The 20,152-nt window shown below is 51.2% G+C and overlaps 1 protein-coding gene across 7 annotated transcripts in view; it reads left to right on the top strand.

Moving 5' to 3' along the window:
• The first annotated feature begins 4,922 nt into the window (after positions 1-4,922).
• Positions 4,923-20,152, top strand: part of RASL12 (RAS like family 12) — a 28,542-nt gene continuing 13,312 nt past the window's right edge. The window contains exons 1-5 of one of the 7 annotated variants that reach the window (XM_043920381.1): positions 5,198-5,701; positions 7,631-7,765; positions 13,300-13,373; positions 14,102-14,292; positions 18,265-19,922. In XM_043920381.1, the coding sequence (XP_043776316.1) occupies positions 5,599-5,701; positions 7,631-7,765; positions 13,300-13,373; positions 14,102-14,292; positions 18,265-18,523 (762 nt within the window). In that variant the 5' untranslated portion in view covers positions 5,198-5,598 and the 3' untranslated portion in view covers positions 18,524-19,922. Of the gene's footprint in view, positions 5,121-5,177; positions 5,702-7,630; positions 7,766-13,299; positions 13,374-14,101; positions 14,293-18,260; positions 19,923-20,152 lie in introns of those variants that run through there. The other 6 variants (XM_043920378.1, XM_043920380.1, XM_043920377.1 and 3 more) reach the window with 6 other exon arrangements.

Below are 20,152 nucleotides of genomic sequence, written 5' to 3' on the forward strand. Positions count from 1 at the left end.
CTTCCCTCCCCCCAAGACACATGCATGCATAGATCCTCACGTATCAATCTGTAGATCCAGCACGAGTGTGCCTTTCTTGCCAGGGAACTCTCAGTCCAGTTCACCCCATCAAAGCAGGGCCGGGGTGTGGGGAACACTTGTGTGAGCCTGGGAAGCCTGAAGCCTGGAGGCAGCAGCCAGAAATAGCCAAGACTCTCTGCCCCAGAGACCTGACAGGAAGAGGAGGAGGAGATAGAAGGGGTGGGCCAGAGTCCCCATGGATACTGTACCAGGCCCTCTGTCAGCTTTTGTCCTTCCCTGCGGCTAGATGTTGGCTATAGGCGTGACAGTCCCCCTCTTGAAGGAAAGCGGGCTCTGCAGTGCCCAGGCCTGACTCTGACCTCGCTGGTGGCCTCAAGGACAGGAAGAATGTCTCTGTTCCCATTTCATGGATGAGGAAAGGGAGGCCTGGAGATGGAATGGGCCTTTCCTTGGTTATGATTGAAGATGTGGGATGGTTGGAACCCCGTCTGCTTGACTCCAGGCCCCCGCCCGACTGCCCCTCCTCACCTGCATTAGCCTTGTCTTTGGGAAGGGTAACAGCTGCCCCCTGCCAGGCTCAAACAAAGGGGCGGGTAGGGAAGGGGCTGAGCCCCAGGGGGCCACAGTTCCCTCCCCAAAAGCTGATTCCTGGCACCTAGTAACTGGCAGACAGGCAGAACCCCTGCTTGCACCTCTCCTGAGAGCACAAGCCCCTCCAGGCTGAAGTTTGCCCCCAAGCCTTGTTTGTCCACAAGTCCAGCCCTGGTTCAGTGAGTTGGGCACTAGCGCACACACCCAACTCCCACCCTTACAGCCAGGAGGGGAAGTGAGGAGGAGGTCAGCCAAGGTGGGGGGTCTTGATTCTGAGACTAGATCCAGGCTCTGCACTCTGGCTCTGCGCCCAAGGGCCCAGTGGGGTGATTTCTGCAGCTGGTGAGAGTTTCCTCCACCCGGACAAATGTCCCTCTGGGACTTGGAGAGGACAAGGAGCTGTCATGGCTGTGGACAGCCCACGGAATTCCCAGGCCCTGCGCGACCCCACACCAGCCTCCCTCTCTACTTTGTGAGGTTGGGGATGGGAGCAGGCAATGGGGCTCTGTGTCAGACTCTGAGTTTTTCCAGAGCGCACCCTGCCTCGTTCATCTCTTTCTCTGCAGTGACCGGGCCCTAACCTGAGGAGGAGTCCCCAGGCTGGTGGAGGAGACACAACCCCTGACCCAGGAGACCCTGCAGGCTGGTGGAGGACTGGGCTCAGCTCCTCCTGTGCTGGGCAGTTCCCTTTTATCCTCCGCCGTAAATGAAGGGGTTGAACCCTATGAGACTGAAGTCGTTTCCAATTGTGACCTCATGGCCTTCCTGCCTGATGAGTGACTCCTGGCCTTTGCCACCCATAGTGATGTTTCTGCACACAGGGTGGTGATGGGCTTGCCTGTACCTGAAGAAGCTCACTGTACTAGGAGTCAGGATTCCTGCTGGGTTTTGATGCGGGTATTATCTCTGACTTGCAAAAGCTACCCAAGTTGTCCAGGCCTCGGTTCTTTGAGAAGTGGAGCTTGTATCTGACTTCTAAGGTTTTGTTCAGTTTTCACATCTGACTTTATAATTGAAAAATCACAGAAGAGGTTATCATATTGTACCTCCAGGGAGTGCAGTGACATCTCAAAGGGACCCAAAAATGTTAGCTTTATATGTGGAATGGCTTCTAGGGGTGGGGTGGGTGGCAAGACCCAGTCCTACCTGTCCAGACCTGTCTAGATGGGACTCACCCACTCTGGAGATACCTATTGAGCATCTCTCGAGCCCATTGCTAGGTGAGGAGCCACATCCTCTGCATTTTGAGTGCCTGAGGGCCCCTTATAAAAGCCTCAAAGGTGGGGAGGTGGTGATAAGGAGGGGTGGGATACTGGTTCTAGTAGAATCACCTCTCTCTTGACCTAAAGTGCCCAAACTTCTGGTCATTAAACAGTTTTGACTTCTTGGTAGTTGGGTAAGAAGTGTGAGCTATTTGTGTCTGGGTGAGTTCAGGAAACTATCATTTGCTGTTTGGGGCTATGGGCCAAGCTCTGGGTGGAACATTCTCATGTTATCTCATCTAATACTTAATATTATCCCTATTTTAAAGATGAAGTGTCTCTGTAACTCTTCCACGATGAAATGGGTGTGATAACCATCTCCTGGGATGATAATAAGGAACAGATGGATAAAAGCAGAAAGTGTATTGTGAATAATTATAGGAGATTATTAACATATTGGTTTAGTCTAATAGATATTTAATTATATTACAGTTCTGGGAATTCTGAATGAGTTTTGGGGTCTTTGAAAAATAGACCAAGAAGGCCATCTGAAAATCAATGATGATTTCTCATTGATAGGAATTCCAAACGTGTATTTCAAATCCTTTAACTAAAAGAGTCCTTTTAGTTAACATTGTTCATAGATTTTTACAAAATCCCCAAGATAGGTTAATAATTTGGTGATGGTATTTGCATCACAAATAGTGGCTATTCCTATTCAATAAATTCTACCCTCCAGGGAATGACATAGGTGGAAAATGTTCAGATTTTTATATTTCAACCTGATAGGTCTGATCCAGTACTTCATATTTCCTGTGTCAAATTTCCATAATTATTTGACTGTATTTTTGGTTGTTTTGTTGTTTTGTTTTGGCCACGAGATGTCACACTCTAGTTCCTCAATCAGGGATCGAACGTGTGCCTCCAGCAGTGGCAGTGCAGAGTCTTAACCACTGGACCACCAGGGAAGTCCCTTGACTGTATTTCTGGATAGATTTTGGAACTGCTGGTAGTGTTTGAGAATATAGTGATGTGTGAGAAAAAGCATGCAAGAGTAATATTCTTAAAAAAAAGATGATGAACTGAGGCCCAGCTTATTCCATGGTTTGACAGTAAATGATGATTCCAAGGGCCTTTCTGGTCCAAGTGGGCACTTCTGGGTGCTGGACAAGCAGCCCACAGATGAAGAGGCTGAGGATGGAGAATGGGAGTGGTTGCAGCTGTGAGGTGGGCAACTGTTTTCCTCCTAAACCTCATAGGAGGGGCAGACTTTGAGCACTTAGCAGTCATAGCTAAGGGCCTGAGCAACCAGCTGGCAACCAGTTCAAATAATCTCTGAACCAGAGGGGATTAAGGATCATCTCATCCCATCTTGCAAATCATTGTGGTATCTTCTTACAACAGCAGTCTCCAATATTTTTGGCACCAGGGACTGGTTTTGTGGAAGACAATTTTTTTTTCCACAGACCTGGGGGTGGAGATGGTTTCAGGATGATTAAAGTGTACTACATTTATTGTGCAGTTTATTTCTATTATGATTACCTCAGCTCCACCTCAGATCATCAGGCATTAGATCCCAGAGGTTGGGGACCCCTGCCTTGTAGCACCTTGAAATCTCACCCCCATGATTGCCTTCAGTGTCAGGAGGTTCATTTCCTCCAAAGACAGTAGTCCCTTCTAACTATGGACAGCTCAGGTGGTTAGAGTTCAGAAAATCACTGAGCTGGAACCTGCCACCTTGAAGCTCCCATCTACTAGTTGGTCTGAGTCTTAAAGATAAGGAAAGTAACTCCCCCAAAATCACTTAAGTAGAGAAGTCGCAGAGCCCAAGTTTGTTCCCTGTTGTGCCTCTGGGGGTCCACAGCTTGCCCTCTCTCCAGCAGTCCTCCCGTGAGACCGAGTCTCCCTATAGCCCTACCCAGAACAAGTCTGTCCTCCCAGGACTCGGGCCAGCCCAGGGATGTGGCCAGAACTTGCCTCCCACTTTTTCTCCTACAACTCAAAGGCCATTAGCTGTGTGAGCAATTCTGGCCTGTGGGTGTAATCTAAACAAATTCCTCCCAACACCTTAGAGTCTTAATAACACAGCTGCTTTACCATGATCTCCCAGAAACAATTAGGCTGAGTCACTATTCAAGTCCTGTCCTGGAAAATAATTTTCTCTCTTGGTTGAGAAGAAGTTATTACCATCAGGCTCTGATTCTAGTCCCTCCATCTGCTGACCTGGACTTTCCTGGTTTCTTTTGTGCGTAGGTGGGTAGATTAGCTGTGGGAGGATAGGGGGGTTGGGGTTTGGAGGGGGAAGGGTTGCAGCGAGAAGTCTCTTGAGACTGCCCACATCTTTCCCCTCTCTGGTCTGGGGTGTATTTCAAAAGAGAGATCCTACAAGGTTCTAGAAAGTACTTAGACCTGGAACCCAGGCTTGATTTTTGTCACTCTCCATTGGGCCTGAACCACTCATGAAAGTTTGAATTCATTTCCCCCTTCCTTTAGCATTATAGATGGGAATGTGTGTGTGTGTGTGTGTGTGTGTGTGTGTGAGAGAGAGAGAGAGAGAGAGAGAGAGAGAGAGAGTCACTTAAGTCATGTCTGACTCTTTGCAACCCTATGGACTGTAGCCCACCAGGCTCCTCGGTCCTTGAGATTCTCCAGGCAAGACTACTGGAATGGGTTGCTATGCACTCCTCCAGGGAATCTTTCCAACCCAGGGATCTCAACCTGCATCTCCTGAGACTCCGGCATTGATGGCGGATTCTTTACCATTAAGCTACCAGAGGAGCCCATAGATAGGGTCACCAAAGCCCAAAGAAGTGAGATGACTTGCCTAGGTCACCCATTTAGGATCTGGCACTAGATTTTAAATGTCCAGATTCCTCATGTTGGTCCTTTGCCCTTTCTCTAGCAGGTCCAGATTTTCCCCTGGGTTTCAAGGGCAATGACAGGTTCATCCATCAGTCCCAGAATCATAGGCAAGAAGGAGTGCCAAGTTTTAGAACAAATAAACGCCCCTTTTGCATGCTAGGCCACTCATAAATTCCCATCCGGGAGAAAACCGTAATCCCGGTTGGGTTAGGTTTCTTGAAGCTGGGCCCAGGTTGGCCATGACATCTTAGTAAGGATATCTTCCCCCGCCCCCTTCCCAGAAGCCAGGGTCCTTTATGGGTTCTGCAGTTCCCACATCGAAGGGGAGGGTAACGTGGTTGGGGAAGTTGGAGCGCCAAGGCTGAGGGGGCTTGTGATCCAGAGGAAGCACATGGCTTGAGTGGAACCCGGCAGGCTTCCCGGAGGAGGAGGCGGGGCCGATGGGTAAGACAAAGGGCGGGGAGGAGGGGGCGGTGTGGATCTTCTTGCTGATGGCAAGTGACTGAGTGGAGATTCAGACCAGGCTGGAAACATCCTTCCCCCCGCCCCGTCGGGTCTTGGGGGGCGCTGCGGGCGGTGACGGCTCCTAACCTTCGAGGCCCAGCTCAGCCGTGGGGTGCCGGAGGGCGGGGAGCAGCGTGAGCGCGCCCCGCAGGGGTCTCCTCGGCCCTTACAAGGAGTCGGCGGCGCTCGGGGCGGCCCCGCCCGCCGGCACCCCCCGCCCGGCCCCTCCTCCCCACCGGGTCTGGCGGGGCCGCGGGAACGCCGCCCGCTGGGCGCCGGGCCCGGGAAGCGGACGCCGACGCCGCCGGGCCCGCGAGTGCCAGCCAGGGGGCCCGCCGCTCGCTCCCGAGGCCCCGACGGGCGGGCACGCTGCTCGGGGCCCTGAGGCGGGACCCGCGTCTCTCTCCGCAGCGTCGCCATGGCCTCGGTGTTCGGGAAGCCCCGCGCGGGCGGCGGGCCGCAGAGCGCGCCCCTCGAGGTCAACTTGGCCATCCTGGGGCGCCGCGGGGCGGGCAAGTCCGGTGAGTGGGGTGCGGGCGGAAAGGAAGGGAATCGGCGGGGACGGGAGACGCGGGGAGCGGTGGAGAGAAGCGGGAGCTCCGGGTGTGCGGGCTGGCTCCTTCCACGGTCTTTAGGGGCTTTCCGCGCCCAGGTGAGCTGGCTGAGACACCGTGATTGTCTTCCTTGCCTCAGTTTCTCGGCTCTCCCTCTTGCTTGGTTTTCAGCTCCACCGTGTCTCAGCTGTCTTGTGTTCCTGGCCGGTCTGTCCCTCTGTCTCCCCACTGACCGTGTCCTCCTTGCCCGCGATCCCAGCTGTCTCCTCTCTGTCCCCGGTCCTCTGCTGGCCTCCTCCGTGCCCTGTACCACCCTCCGTCTCCTCTTCTGGGCCAGGGACCTGTGAGGCCCTGATTCCCAGCCCCGTGCCCCTCTTAGCTTAGTCGCAGCCTTGCTGCTTCTTGATTTCAGTCAGGGGTGAAGGGGCCCCAGACCCCTGAAGGGAGGCGATAAAAGGCACTGACTTTGGGGATTTCCCAGGGGGAGAGTGGCCACTCCCCACTCCTCACCTCAGTTCCCTGGAATTCTGGAACAGAAGTGTAAATTCTTTTCAAATGTATTTGTTTCAAGCCAGACCCTTCTCTTGACTCTCTGGTAACACATTGGACTGTAATCTCAGGTGCCTCGGGCTGAGCCTTGAGGAACAAAGCTCTTGGATTTCCACTCAGGCCATTTCTAGCAACACTGAACAGCCTCCATCACTTCTGGTAGCTCTCACCCAGCTGGTACTCAGGTGGTTGGGGTGTCACGTACGCAAAGATCCAGAAAAAGCGTTCACGGCCCTCTGCTACTCTCAGTTCCAGGCAGCTGAAGGTGGGAGGGCGGAGGGGGCTCCTCCACTGGCTGTTTTCCAGTTACAGCCATTAGTGAGTGGCCGTCATGGGCTCTGCTATGAGTTTCCTTCTTTGAGAGTCACTGGGGGTCTCCTTTCCAGTTTTGAAGCCAGCCCTCTGACTCAAAGGGGGTATTCTGAATCATACTGTCCTACAGAAAAGACCTCCCCTCGTCCCTTAGAAAATCAAACTGTTATCCGCAGCTCTGTCACTGGTACATTATCCAGTGACTACATGAATGAAGGAATTTAAATGTTAAAATATGTATTCCCTGGATAATTATTTTGCAAACTGACACTGTTAGGAATCCTGGGATAGAATTTTAAGGATTTTCTTTAAAATATTGTGCTACTTAAAAAAAATAAAATGAAAAAATAATAAAATATTGTGCTACTTTTTAAGAGTCCAGTATAGTAGTGGACTGGCCCTTGGCTTTACGTAGCTAAAGTTATGAATAAAATCAGTCTTGTGAATGCATTCCACCTGGAGACAACTTCCCTGGGTTTTATGTTCTGTGAAACTTGCATGATGAGTGTGGAGGCCTTAGAGGCAAGACTTGAGGACTAAGGACTAGAGTGTGTTTACTTGAGGGGTTCATACCCCTCCCAGAGATTACTCACTGATCAACTCAACTTGCACCCTCTCTTTGGCTTATAGCCAAGACTGGGATAAATGCCCCCATACTTCCGAATCTCTGTGTCTCATCTCTGAAGGGGATGTCTCTCTTCAGTTGCAGTCTCACTAGGCTGACCCTATGGTAACTGGTTGCATGGGTTCAGGCCCCTTAATTAGGGTCTTCATAAATACAAACACCCCTTAGGCTTGCCTCTCATTTCTTTTCTTGCTGCCTCCCCCGAAAAAAATGCAACTGGGAATGACATGTTCCCCATATTTCTGGTTTCATCTGAGCCTCTCAAACCAGCTCCCCAGCCACATTCCCCCAGGGAGCAAAGGGGTTACAACACCTAGAAAAGTCTTCTCTAAAATGAGAGGAGCAGCCTCCAGTGTCCAGCAGCCAGACACAATGGGGATACTAAGCCAACTTCTTTCTACTTCTTGCAGCCCTGACCGTGAAGTTTCTGACGAGGAGGTTTATCAGTGAATACGACCCCAACTTGGGTAAGGACCCACCCACTGCTCCCCGTTCCTCTGGCTGTGTCCCATTGGACTCTCCCCTGCACACCCACGTACACTGTGGTAGGTCCAGGCCTGACCAGAACCACACTGGGGGCCAAGGGGAGGAGCCATCAGCATAACACAGGCCATGGGCAAAATATTTTAGGTTCCAGAAATGTACCATTCCACAGCACACCCCCAGATAACCTGGGGGTTAGCCCAATTAAGAGAACTGAGTGAAGTTGATTTGCCCTAAAATATTAAGTATGATGAGACTTGAAAAAAACAAATCAAACATTGCAGATCATCCACATCCATTAAGTGTTATTCCTCCATATCGTCATTTAGTGTACTTTTCCAGAAAAGCTAGACAAGACATTTGGAAAATTCCCTAGTGATACTGGGTTCTGAACCAGTTTTTTAACCACACAAGAAAACTAGTCTTGTTTGGTGGCTCTCTCATGGTCTGTTGGGGAAAGGGATGCCCTGGTGTCAGTCAGAGCTGAGTTTGAATCCTGGCTCTGTCACTTGCTGGCTGTGCACCTTTGAAACAATCACCTAACCTCTGAACTTTTGTTTCCTTATCTTTAAAATGGGCATAAAAATAGCTATGCTCAACAGCTTAGAGAATTACTGTGAGGATTAAAGAAATAACATATGTAAAAGATCTAGCCTAGGACTTGACCCACAGGAGACACTGAATGCATATTTTCTTCTCCTTCCTTCTTCCTTCTCAAATGGCTTCCCATCTGTGGTGGCTGAGATTCCCCCAAGTTAATTAGATCAGTGTTTCTGAAAATTAATTTTAGCAGCAGAACACTTTCCTCAAATAACTGCTTAATGGAATCCCAATATCTAAATAAATAGAAAATTTTATTAGTATAAACGTAATTTAAGGCTCACATTTATAGCATTTCTTTATGGTCAACTTTCCACTGAGAAAAATGGGGTGTCTGGATGCTCTCTGCTTTGTGGAAATGGGGACTGCAGTCTTAGATTATTTTTCCCATTCATGAGAATTGAATAAGCTGTGTGGAACCCTCGAAGGCCCTCTGAGGAAATCCAAGGCTCTGGGAGGACCCTTGGGGTCCCACATATTGAAACCTCCACAGTGAAGCACCGCCCACAGTAGGCCTCTGATGGAATGCCCTTGTGACACCAGGAGGAAAGAGCATCCTTAGCCCCCAGGTGTCCATCAGCCCCTCAGTCCAGGCTGGGATATTGAATCCCAGTGTCAGACCAGGAAGGGGGCATCATGGCTATTTGGTTCAATGGCTTTTAGAATTTATTCCTTCATCAGCAGAATCTCTTCTTCAAAGGAGGTCTTACACAAAACCCCAGGGTGTCAAACAGAGAAAGCAAAAGGGGTCCCTGGCTAAGTCAGGAGTGCAGGGCAGGCAACTTGCTGACAGTCCCTAAGGGGATTTATTCCTCAGAGTTTGGGGTGACCACCTGTGCTTTGACACACCCCTCCACTGCAGTGGAGGAAGTAGACCCAAGGAACTTTCTGGGCCAAGGTCATCAGTAAGTCTGAGGGGAGCCCATTGATTAGCGGAGGTCAGTGACCTCCAGAGTGAGACACAGGATGCAATTGTGGGTGGCGGGGGGTGGTGTTGGGAGAGGTCAGAACTTGAAGTTGGTCATTGAGGGGAGTGGGGAGGGAGAAAAGTCACACAGCGGGCATGTCTGGGAAGGAAAAATGGAGATGCTCAAGGACAGTGCCTCAGAAGACAGATTCTGCCTGCCTCAATGTAAGTATGGGGCATACTTATAACTATTAGCTGTTTATATGAAATCCAAATTTAACTGGTCATCTTGTATTTTATTTGACAACCCACCTCCAGTCTCTCTCCTTCCTGTCCCCCAATTCATATGCTTTAGGCAGGGTCCCACCAGGGGCGCCTATTACAGTGGTAGTTTGAGCTTCCTGATTGAGCAATTTTGGAGTTCTGAGAGGGTGGAGGAATGTGAAGTCAGACAGCTGAGGGGGTGGCAGCAGCGCAGTGGTTAGTCACCTCGGCCTTTGGTCTCTCACCCCACCCTCAGAGCTTCTGAGCTGGAGAGACGGCCGGACGCTCTCCGTCAGTCATTGTGGGAGGCCAGTGCTGCTCCTTGGGGATCCTGTCCACTTTCTAAACGTTCCAGCCACTATCCTGTGGCTGGTTCCAGCAACAGCGGGGACTCTCTGACCAGATTCTCTTCTGTGCAGAAAGGTCTGAGCATTTAAGGGAGAGTTAGCCATGTGGAGATGTAAAAACACCCTTTCATCTTTTCAAATACCTTCTAAGAGCTTGAGCCCAAAGAGGCCTCTTGGGGTTGGAGACCTGTGTTGTTCATTCCTGTTTCCAGCTCTTTCCCCTGGAGGAGGACATGGCAACCCACTCCAGTATCCTTGCCTAGAGAATCCCCACGGTTAGAGGAACCTGGCGGGCTACAGTTCATGGGATAAAAAAGAGTCAGACATGACTGAGCACGCATGAGTGGTATGCTATTGAGGGCCTGATGTCAGAAGCCTGTGGGATCTCTGAGCCTGTTTCCCCATCTGGAAGATAGGACTAATAGACTGTGCTCTGTGTGTGAGTTGTGCCTTGTTATGGGACTAATAATAATAAGTTGTGCCTTGTAATAATAATTAATAATACTAATAATAAGTTGGGCCTTGTAATAGGACTAATAGACTCTATTCTGTGGGTGAGTTGTGCCTTGTTACGGGTTGGGAGCTACTGGAGCCAAGAGATTCAGTGCCTGTGTGCCTGTGCTGAGCACTCCAGAAAGGGAGCAGGGCCTCCAGAACACCCTCTTCTCACAGGGACTGGGGGCCTCTTAGCTGGTTTGCCTGGGGCAGAATGACAGCTTCTTACCTCTCTTCCCCGCCCCAACCTGCTCCAACAAGGATACAGGTACCATTTCGGAAGCATCATCCTATACATACTCTGACAAGAGCTCCTTTGGTGGTGCTTTAAAAATTATTAGTGTAAATGAGAGAAAGACACTTTGGAAAGAAAGTGGGAAAGAAACTTCTCTCAGCATTAAGTCCTCAGAATTTCATTTAGAACGAGGAGTTGTGCTGTGTGCTGAGTCATTTCAGTCGTGTCGGACTTTGTGACCCCTTGGACTGTAGCCCACCAGGCTCCTCTGTCCATGGGATTCTGCAGGCAAGAACACTGGAGTGGGTTGCCATTTCCTTCTCCAGGGGGATCTTCCTGACTCAGGGATTGAACCCCTGAGATCCCCAGGGATTGCCACCTGGGGAACCCTAGGAGTTATGAAGCCCCTATTTAATTAAAGGACATTCCTCAGAATGTCCTGAGGGCAGGGAATTTGGGCAGGAAGGCAGGACGTGACTGCATCTTGAAAAGGAGCCCCTAACCCCAGCCCCTGGAGTCACCTCACTTGCAAGGGAGCGAGGGAGCTGGATAAGATGACCTCATGACCTCTGAGCCTTCTTCGCTCACCTATGTATGTTCCACAGTTGCGGCTGGACGGGGAGCTTCTGCTCTGCCCAGATGGAGCTGGAGGACTGGCCGGTCCACTGAACAGAGAGTGTGTGAGGGTCTCACCATGGAGCCCTGAGTTCTCACTCTTTCTGACAGGGCGCTGTATGGCCGTGAGAGAGTTCTCTCCTCTGGGTCTCACCTCCTTGTCATCTCTCTTCAGCAGAGCTAACAGGAATCTCGAAAGGCTACTGTGTTGTACGGGGCCACAGTAGACCAAGCCTGGGCTAATACTTCTCCCCAGGCTGGGCACAGCAACAGTGCCTCCTTGGGCCCAGGACTTGGGAAGCACCTAAAAGGCACACATCAGACAACTCTGGCAGGAAAATAAAGACAAATCTGAACGAGACGTAGGCATCCACTCTTCTTGCACCAAATATAGTTAAACGTTTGGGGCATATTTTCCATTAGATTTTTTTTTTTTTTTGTCTTTGAACAAGAGCGGCTATTTATCCAAGTCCCCACAGCAGGCTGGGGATGGGAGCTGTCTGCGATTTCTGCTGGCTGCTAGTGGACCTGGCGTGTGTCCAGGCCTGGCTTGTCTGCCAGTGACCCTCAGAGAGAAGTGTTTGTGAATTCCGCCAGAGTTGGGGGGGCACTATTCTCACAGTGGATTCTGCCAGCAAGGCAGAGAGGACCCCAGTTCTGTCCAGAGGGTTCTTCTTTGGGGTCATCTGGGGGCCCAGGGCCCCCCCAGGGAAAGGTGAGGGCCAAGTGCATCCCACATGTAGGCCAGTGGCACAGGGGACGTTTGGGGGTGGGGAGAGCAATTGCCTGTGACAGTGAGGTCTTCTTTGCAGGCCTGGCCACTTGACTGTTTCTCAGGTTTGAAGTCATGAGAACTTTGAAAAAAATATATAAAAATCCAAATAAGATCAGTGGTTCAGTTCATAGTATGGTACCAAAGTCAGTTTCCTAGTTTTGATCCTTGTACTATGGTTATATAAGGTGCTAACGGTGAGGGGAGAGAGGTGGGGGATAGGGTACACAGGAACTCTATGTACTGTTTTGCAACTTCTACATGAGTCTAAAATTATTTCAAAATAAAAAGTTAAAAAAAAAATCACCTAGGAATGTGAACCTGCCTAGGAATGGTGAAACTTTGGAGCACCATGTCCCCAGCGTCCTCTGCCAGGCATTTGCGGAGGGCCAGGTCCGTGCCTAGGGGCCCATCCAGTCCTCCCACAGCCCTTGAAGATGGTGCAGGGACAAGCCTTTAGCACAGTGCCTGACACAGAGTAAAAACTTGAAAACTGTCAGCCAGTGTTATCACTTTATCCCTATTTACTTTAAATTTTTTTTTATTTGGCTGAGCCAGGTGTTTGATGTGGCATGTGGGATCTGATTTCCTGACCAAGGGTCAAACCCAGGCCCCCTAGCCACTGGACCACCAGGGAAGTCCCACGTTATCCTTATTTTAAAATTAGGAAACAGAGCCTCAAAATGTTGAAAAGACTTGGCCAAGCCACACAGCTAAAAAGTAGCTGACATTGGTTTTGATTTCCGTATCTCCAACCTAGAACTTTCAACTCTACTAGATTCCTCTGCATTTATTTTGACAAAGATTATGTGTAAAACTTTCTTGGCACTTCTAAACAAGATCTGAGTCCCCAGTCTCAATCACGTTGTGTGTTTTCCCTTCCATGTCCCTTCCCCTACTGAGTGCAAGAGGATTGTCCTGACTGTCTTCGAGGGGCTTCCTGTGGGCAAGGTGCTGTGCTTGGAGAAGAGGGTGGAGAAGCTTAGGGATCAGGAGGAAGGGGCTAGCAGTGTAGTTCCCGAGGCCTCTGCTGCTCCCTGGGCCCAGGGGCCGCACACCTCCTTCTGCAGGCCTGGTGGGTGGACCAGCACACCGTCCCGTCCTCTGTGACATGTTCTGTGAGTGACCTCTGATGCTCTGAGCCCTGACAGGTGCAGCAGCATCTCCTTGGTGGGAGGTTTGGCCCGTGTCCTCTATGTGGCTGAGAGCCAAGGCCTCTTCAGTGGTCCCAGCTCAGCCAGCCCCAGAGCCAGCCCCCCAGGGGTGCACAGGGTCTGGCAGAAAGGCAAGCTGGGAGTCAGACCCAGCCCACCCTGGAGTGGCCGGCTTGCCTCTGACTGGGCTGATCGTCTGTGTTACAGAGGACACCTACAGCTCCGAGGAGACCGTGGACCACCAGCCTGTCCACCTGAGGGTCATGGACACTGCAGACCTGGTAACATTACCCCCCCATTACCCCTGAGGAGCTGAGAATCCCTGCAGCCTCTGGAGGAGTCCTGCTTCCAGAGTGGGGGCCTCGGGTGGGAATCTGTACACCTTTTCAGCTCCAGTCTGTTGTGTGTCCCTGACTGAGGTGCTGAGCTCTCTGAGCCTGAATCCACTGATTTGCCAAATGGGAAGGGATAGGACAGGGCCTGGGGAGAAGCGATGAGAGCCGGTGTCAGCTCTGAGATCCTGCGCTCCGGGGTTTGGTGCCCGTGTTCACAGGTGCACACGTGTGTTTACAGATGCTCCCCTGACCCCAGCTCCCCCTCCCCGCCCAGTACCTACACCTCCCTATGTTCTCACCATCCCCTACCAAGGCCCGATGCCAGTTCTTCTCAGAAGCCAAAGGGGCACCGTGAACCTGACCCCAAACCAGCAGTGCCCAGGCACAGCCAGGTCTCAGCAGGGGCCATGCCAGCGTCTTGGCTCTGTGCCCCAGAGGCCAAGGTCTCCCGGTCTGTGGTTGGGTGGTGGGAGTGAGGCTCAGAGACAATGTCTTCTTTCACATCAGGCCAAATCCACACTCAAGTGCCCCTTTGAAAAGGGCCCTGCTGGGGAACAATGTACAAAGACCTGGGGAGCAGGGAGGCGGGGAGAGGGGAGGGAGAAGGGAGCTCAGGTAAAGTCCTTTACCCCCGCCTGTTCTGCCCCTGACTGAGGCTGCCTGCTTTGTCCCAGGACACCCCCAGGAACTGTGAGCGCTACCTGAACTGGGCCCACGCCTTCTTGGTGGTATACAGCGTCGACAGCCGCCAGAGCTTCGAGGGCAGCAGCAGCTACCTGGAGCTGCTCGCTTTGCACGCGAAGGAGACGCAGCGCAGCTTCCCGGCTCTGCTGCTGGGCAACAAGCTGGACATGGCCCAGTACAGGTGAGCACGCGCTCTGTCCCACAGCCCGGGGCTCGCTTCCTTCATCCAGGCCGTGTCATCTCCGGGGATGATTTGGCTGCTGAGAAGAGTGATCCCCTCCGATGTAGGCGTGTTCTAAGAGTGCAGGGTGGGCAGGTCTTCCAGGCAGTGCTGGGCAGGAAGGGAAAGGCATCCAGGCTGCACAGGGGCTGGACCCTGAAGGTCGGAAGAGAGGCCACTCCTTCCGTCTTCTTGGGGCTCTGAGGTCTCTCTTGGCTTCACCCTTTCTTGCTTGAGACTATATGACCTTCTGTTTCCACTCCCTGCAGCTGGCTGGTCATCCAGGGCCCAATTCCAGTTCTGGAGAGAGAGGCTCTGATAGGCGGCCTGAGTCAGGCCAGTCTGCTCTGGTTCAGCTAGCTCTCGCCTCCCCCAAGTGAGGTCCCCAGGCTCACTCCCACTGTTGGCTGTGCTGAGGGCAGGAGTCTCTTAGAAAGGGCTGGACTTCAATCAGAGGCCACAAACTGGGCCAGGGGGCAGATGACCAATGAGTACTGCAGTCATATTTTGTTTGGCCAGCACAGTGTTTTAAAAGACCTGGAACTGGAATGCTTTAGGGCGGGGTATGCTCCCTCCAGCTGACCACAGGCCTCACAGTCCCCATGGCTTACCCCTCCCCACACATTCAAGTTGCCTGACTGGCCCCTGAGGTGTTTGAGGCTGTGACGCCTTCACCTGATGAGTGACCCCACTGGCCCTCTCCAGCAGGGGCGTCCATCCCTTGTGGCTGGTCTATCTGGGAGGTAGGGCAGCCTTCCTCTCACCCCTCCCTCCTCAAGGCCAGTCACCCCTGCTTCCCAGATGCCAAAGACCCGTTGACTGGTGTTAGAAAGGAGGGGACGTTTGATATAGACCAGGGCTGGTGGGGAAAAGAGGTGAGGTCTCACAAAGGAGATTCACAGTAGGAGCCTTCAAAGGTGGGCATGCCCTCACACCCAGACAAATTCCATCTCAGGGAATGAGGGAAGTTGTGTGAACTTAAAGCCAAAAGGTAGTCTTTGTGGAATCAGAGCCCCCAGAGCCTAGAGGAGGAATCAGAAGACCAGACTGAGAATAAACCAGTTTTAAATATGAAGGAAAAAAGTAGGCCACTATTTTGATCCCAATATTTGCCCAAGGGGTTGTCTGAAAGTGGTTTGGGAGCAAAGAGCAAAGCAGCATCAGTTCCCTAAGAAGGAGTCATGATGCTTTATCCCCATTTCCTTCTTTGGTTGAGTCCCGAGGTTGGTAGGTCAGGATTTGACAGGCACAGTCAATCTAAGTTTGCTGAGCAGTGGCCAGTGTCTCCCATGATTGTCTTGCAGCTGAAGGGTAAAATGTGGGTTAGGGCAGTGGTTCCTAAACCACTGATACCATTTTTGCTAGGCTATGCCAAAACAAGCAAAAAGGGTAATAATGTAGCATGCGGGGTCAGCCATTCACATGCATGCATGCACACATGGGGTCCTTGTTTCTGAAAGCTCATTATTCAACCACCACATTGACAAAGTTTCAGATTCAAGTTCATCACAAATGCATGTAATACCAAGTATTCTTTCAAAAGGAGTTCTTCAGGAAACTGTGAACTGACAGGATACCAACCTTGGGTGGGAAATGGATTCTGTGCTGTGCCCTGACCCTTTTTGTCCTAGACACTCTCCCTGTCTGATGGGCTAACCTGCTCCAAGCTTTTCTTCTGCCAGATTACCCTTAGCTCAGAAATCTTTTCCCTCCATACTCACCCTGGGGTCTCCTCTAAACTCACAGGCTGTGTCATTATCCTCACAGATGGTGGGTGAGGCCGCTCAGCAGTGGGATTCAGCCATTGAAACCTTGGTCTCCAGCCCTCGGGGACTGCCCCCACTCCATCTCTTCTGGACATCTGGTCTACCAAAGGGCCAGTATTTTTCTCTCACCTGATGTCCATGCTTTCAGGACCTTCCTGAAAGTTACAAATACTTGATCCCATCATCATGAGAGGTGGTTACAAATACTTGATTCCACCATTATGAGTTGTTGTTCAGTCATCCACTCGTGTCTGACTCTTTGAGACCCCATGAACTGCAGCATGCCAGGCCTCACTGTCCCTCACCATCTCCTGGAGTTTGCCCAAGTTCATGTTCATTGCACTGGGGATGCCATCCAGCCATCTGATCCTCTGAAACCTTCTTCTCCTGCCCTCATTCTTTCCCAGCATCAGGGACTTTTCCAATGAGTTGTCTGTTCACAGCAGATGACCAAAATACTGGAGCTTCAGCATCAGTCTTTCCAGTGAATATTCAGGGTTGATCTCCGTTAAGATTGGCTGGTTTGATCTCCTTGCTGTCCACGGGACTTTCAGGAGTCTTCTCCAGCCCCACAGTTTGAAGGCATCAATTCTTTGGTGTTCTTCTTTCTTTACGGTCCAGCTCTCACAACTGTATGTGACCACTGGGAAGACCATAGCCTTGATAAAGGACCTATATGGACCTTTGTTGGCAGAGTAATGTCTGCTTTTCAACATACTGTCTAGACTTGTCATCACTTTCCTGCCAAGAAGCAGTCATCTTCTGATTTCATGGCTGCAGTCACTGTCCACAGTGATTTTGGAGCCCAAGAAGAGGAAATCTGTCATTACTTTCCCCTTTTCCCCTTCTATTTGCCATGCAGTAATGGGGGCGAATGCTATGATCTTGGTGTTTTTAATACTAATCCTAAGCTGGCTCTTTCACTCTCCTCCTTCACCCTCACCAAGAGGCTCTTTAGTTCTGCTTTGCTTTCTGCCACTAGAGTGGTATCATCTGCGAATCTGAGGTTGTTGACGTTTCCCTCTCCTATCTTGATTCTTTGGGTGGAAAACTCCCTTGATGTTTCCAATTTTCCTGTAGAGATCTCTAGTCTTTCCCCTTTTGTTGTTTTCTTCTATTGTTAAACACTGTTCATTGAAGAAGGCCTTCTTGTCTTTTCTAGCTATTCTTTGAAAATCTGAGTTTAATTGGATGTACCTCTCTTCCTTGCTTTTCGCTTCTCTCTTCTTCCATTATTCCTAAAGCCTCCTCAGATAATTACTTTGCCTTCTTGTTTTTCTTTTTCTTTGGGGTGGTTTTGTTCACTGCCTCCTGTACAATATTACAGACCTCTGTCCACAGTTCTTCAGGCACACTGTTATCTAGATCTAGTCCCTTGAATCTATTTGTTACCCCTATTGTGAATTCATATAGGATTTGATTTAAGTCATATCTGGCTGGCCTAGTGTTTTTCCCAGTGTTCTTTAGTTTAAGCATGAAGTTTGCTGTAAGAAGCTGGTGATCTGAGCCACAGTTAGCTCCAGGTCTTGTTTTTTTTTTTTTTTTTTTGACTGTATACAGCTTCTCCATCTTTGGCTACAAAGAATGTAATTAATTTGATTTTGGTATTGACCATTTGGTGATGTCCATGTGTAAAGTCATCTCTTGTGTTGTTGAAAAAGTATTTGCTATGACTGATGCATTCTCTTGGCAGAATTCAGTTAGTCTTTGCCCTGCTTCATTTTGTTCTCCAAGGCCTAACTTGCATGTCACTCCAGGTATATCTTGACTACCCAGTTTTGCATTGGTCAGGACTTGAGCCAAGGAGATATGGGGCTAAGAGCGGCCATCTTCCTCTGGCCACAGGCAGGGTCTAGGCAGGGACTTTGGGCCAGCTTCTCCCTTCCCCTCAGCCTCGTTCTGACATTCTGGCTTAGGTGACATCAGCTGCCATTCACTGAGCAAGCCCTGTGCTAGGCCCTTGACACAAATCGTCTTTCTTAATCTTCTTAACAACCCTGAGAGGCAGCTGTCATTCTCCCATTTTACTGATGAGTAAAGCTGAGCCTCAGAGAGATGAAGATGGCTCCAGGTCATGGAGCTGGTAAGCGAGGAGCGGGGAGTAGGGCCGGGCCTGCCTGACCCGGATGCTCCTAACCCTGACTCCCCCTGCTTCCTCGCCAGGCAGGTCACCCAGGCAGAGGGCGCCGCCTTGGCAGGCAGGTTCGGGTGCCTGTTTTTCGAGGTCTCTGCCTGCCTGGACTTTGAGCACGTGCAGCACGTCTTCCACGAGGCGGTACGGGAGGCGCGGCGGGAGCTGGAGAAGAACTCCCTGGCCAGGCCTCTCTTCATCTCGGAGGAGAGAGCTGTGCATCACCAGGCCCCACTCACGGCCCGCCATGGGCTGGCCAGCTGCACCTTCAACACACTTTCTACCGCCAGCCTGAAGGAGATGCCTGCTGTGGCACAGGCCAAGCTGGTCACTGTGAAGTCATCCCGGGCTCAGAGCAAGCGCAAGGCACCCACCCTGACGCTACTGAAGGGCTTCAAGATCTTCTGAGGGCCCCTGCTCAGGACCCCAAGCTCGGCACTGGGCGGTCTGCTGGGCAGGGGCTGGCTTCTCACCACCGGCTTTCCTTCTGATGGAACAGTAGCCCTCACTGTCCGGCGGACAGCTGACGCCTCCTCCAGCGCCAGACAGTGTCCCTGACACCCAGATCACTGTAGGAGCCGTAGGGACAGACAGGAATGCTGCTCCTGTTCCCTCCAGGCCTTAGTTTCCATGCTAACCACTGTATCCCTCACCCTGAAGGAAACGCCACTGTGACAACGTGGAGACCTGGAGCCGGAAATGGAAGAAAATTGCAATAGCCACCTTGGTGCCATCACCCCCTTTCCTGCTCCAGCTCCAGCCTGGCCTGATGTGGCAGCCCCTAGGGGACGGCTCTGGGTGGACAGCTTCATGAGGCCTTCATGAGGCTGGAGAGCAGCCCACCCTAAAGTCCCAGCACCTCCTGGTGGACGGGCAGGGCAGGGCAGGGGCAGGTTTTGGGGGGCTGGAGCCTGACCCTCCCTTTGTCTTCTGTCCTCGCAGAACCCCCCGGCCACAAACCCCACAGTTTATTCAAGTAAAATCTAGTTGAGAAGTCCTTCCTAACCTGTGAGAAGCAAAGGTGTCTGGGGAAGGGCTATTTCCAGTGCTTTGTCTCTCAGTGAAGGTGGAGGGGAAGTGCTGCAGGCTCGCCAGTGCAGGGAGCCTCCGGGGTGTTTCACCGGGAGGCAAGGCCCCTGTATTTTCCAACCTTAAGTCAAGGACTCTGTCCACAGACCCTCAGGACCAGCCTTCTCAAGTTGACTGATCAAAACTGCAGAATAAAGTTGTCCTCTCCAATGACAATCACCCAGAACTCCAGGGAGCCCACACTGGGTGTACCAGGCATCCAGTAAGGAGAAACGGTGTTCTGCGCATTCTGTCTCTAGTCTGGGACGGCAGGACCTCGGACCTTTGGTAACAGGTCTGTGTGTTCAAAGTCCCCTTTTGTAAGATAGAACCTACAGCATTGTTGGGTTCATAAATTTTGCATAAATTATTTGGGGTTGCCACCCCAGCTTGTGCTGCAACACGGTGGTTCACACATGGGATCAAGACACTCCTCTGGGATCCCATGGTTAGTAAGAGAAAGGCCTCAGAGGCAGGGGGTTTCATGGTTTTCTAGCTCTGTTTACCGCAGGGCCCCTGCATTCCAAAGGAAGTCTTTCATGGACCCTTGGCAGATCAGCAGGTAAAGGAGAGGGCTGTCCACTAATAAAAATAAATGAAAAATAAAATAAAATAAATAAAATAAAAAAAAGGAGAGGGCTGCAGTGGAGAGCAGGGAGTGTATATATGCAAAGTCACTTCAGTCATGCCCGACTCTGTGTGATTGTATGGACTGTAGCCCACCAGGCTCCTCTGTCCAGGGCTTCCCTGGTGGATCAGACGGAGAGAAGGGAGGGGAAGGAATTCTGAGCCCAGAACCCTGACCCTTCCTTACTCAGCCCTTCCAGGAGCTTGGATTGAAAACAAGAGCTCCAAC

Source organism: Cervus elaphus, chromosome 12 (assembly GCF_910594005.1).
Source record: "Cervus elaphus chromosome 12, mCerEla1.1, whole genome shotgun sequence".
Classification (NCBI taxonomy): Eukaryota; Metazoa; Chordata; class Mammalia; order Artiodactyla; family Cervidae; genus Cervus; species Cervus elaphus.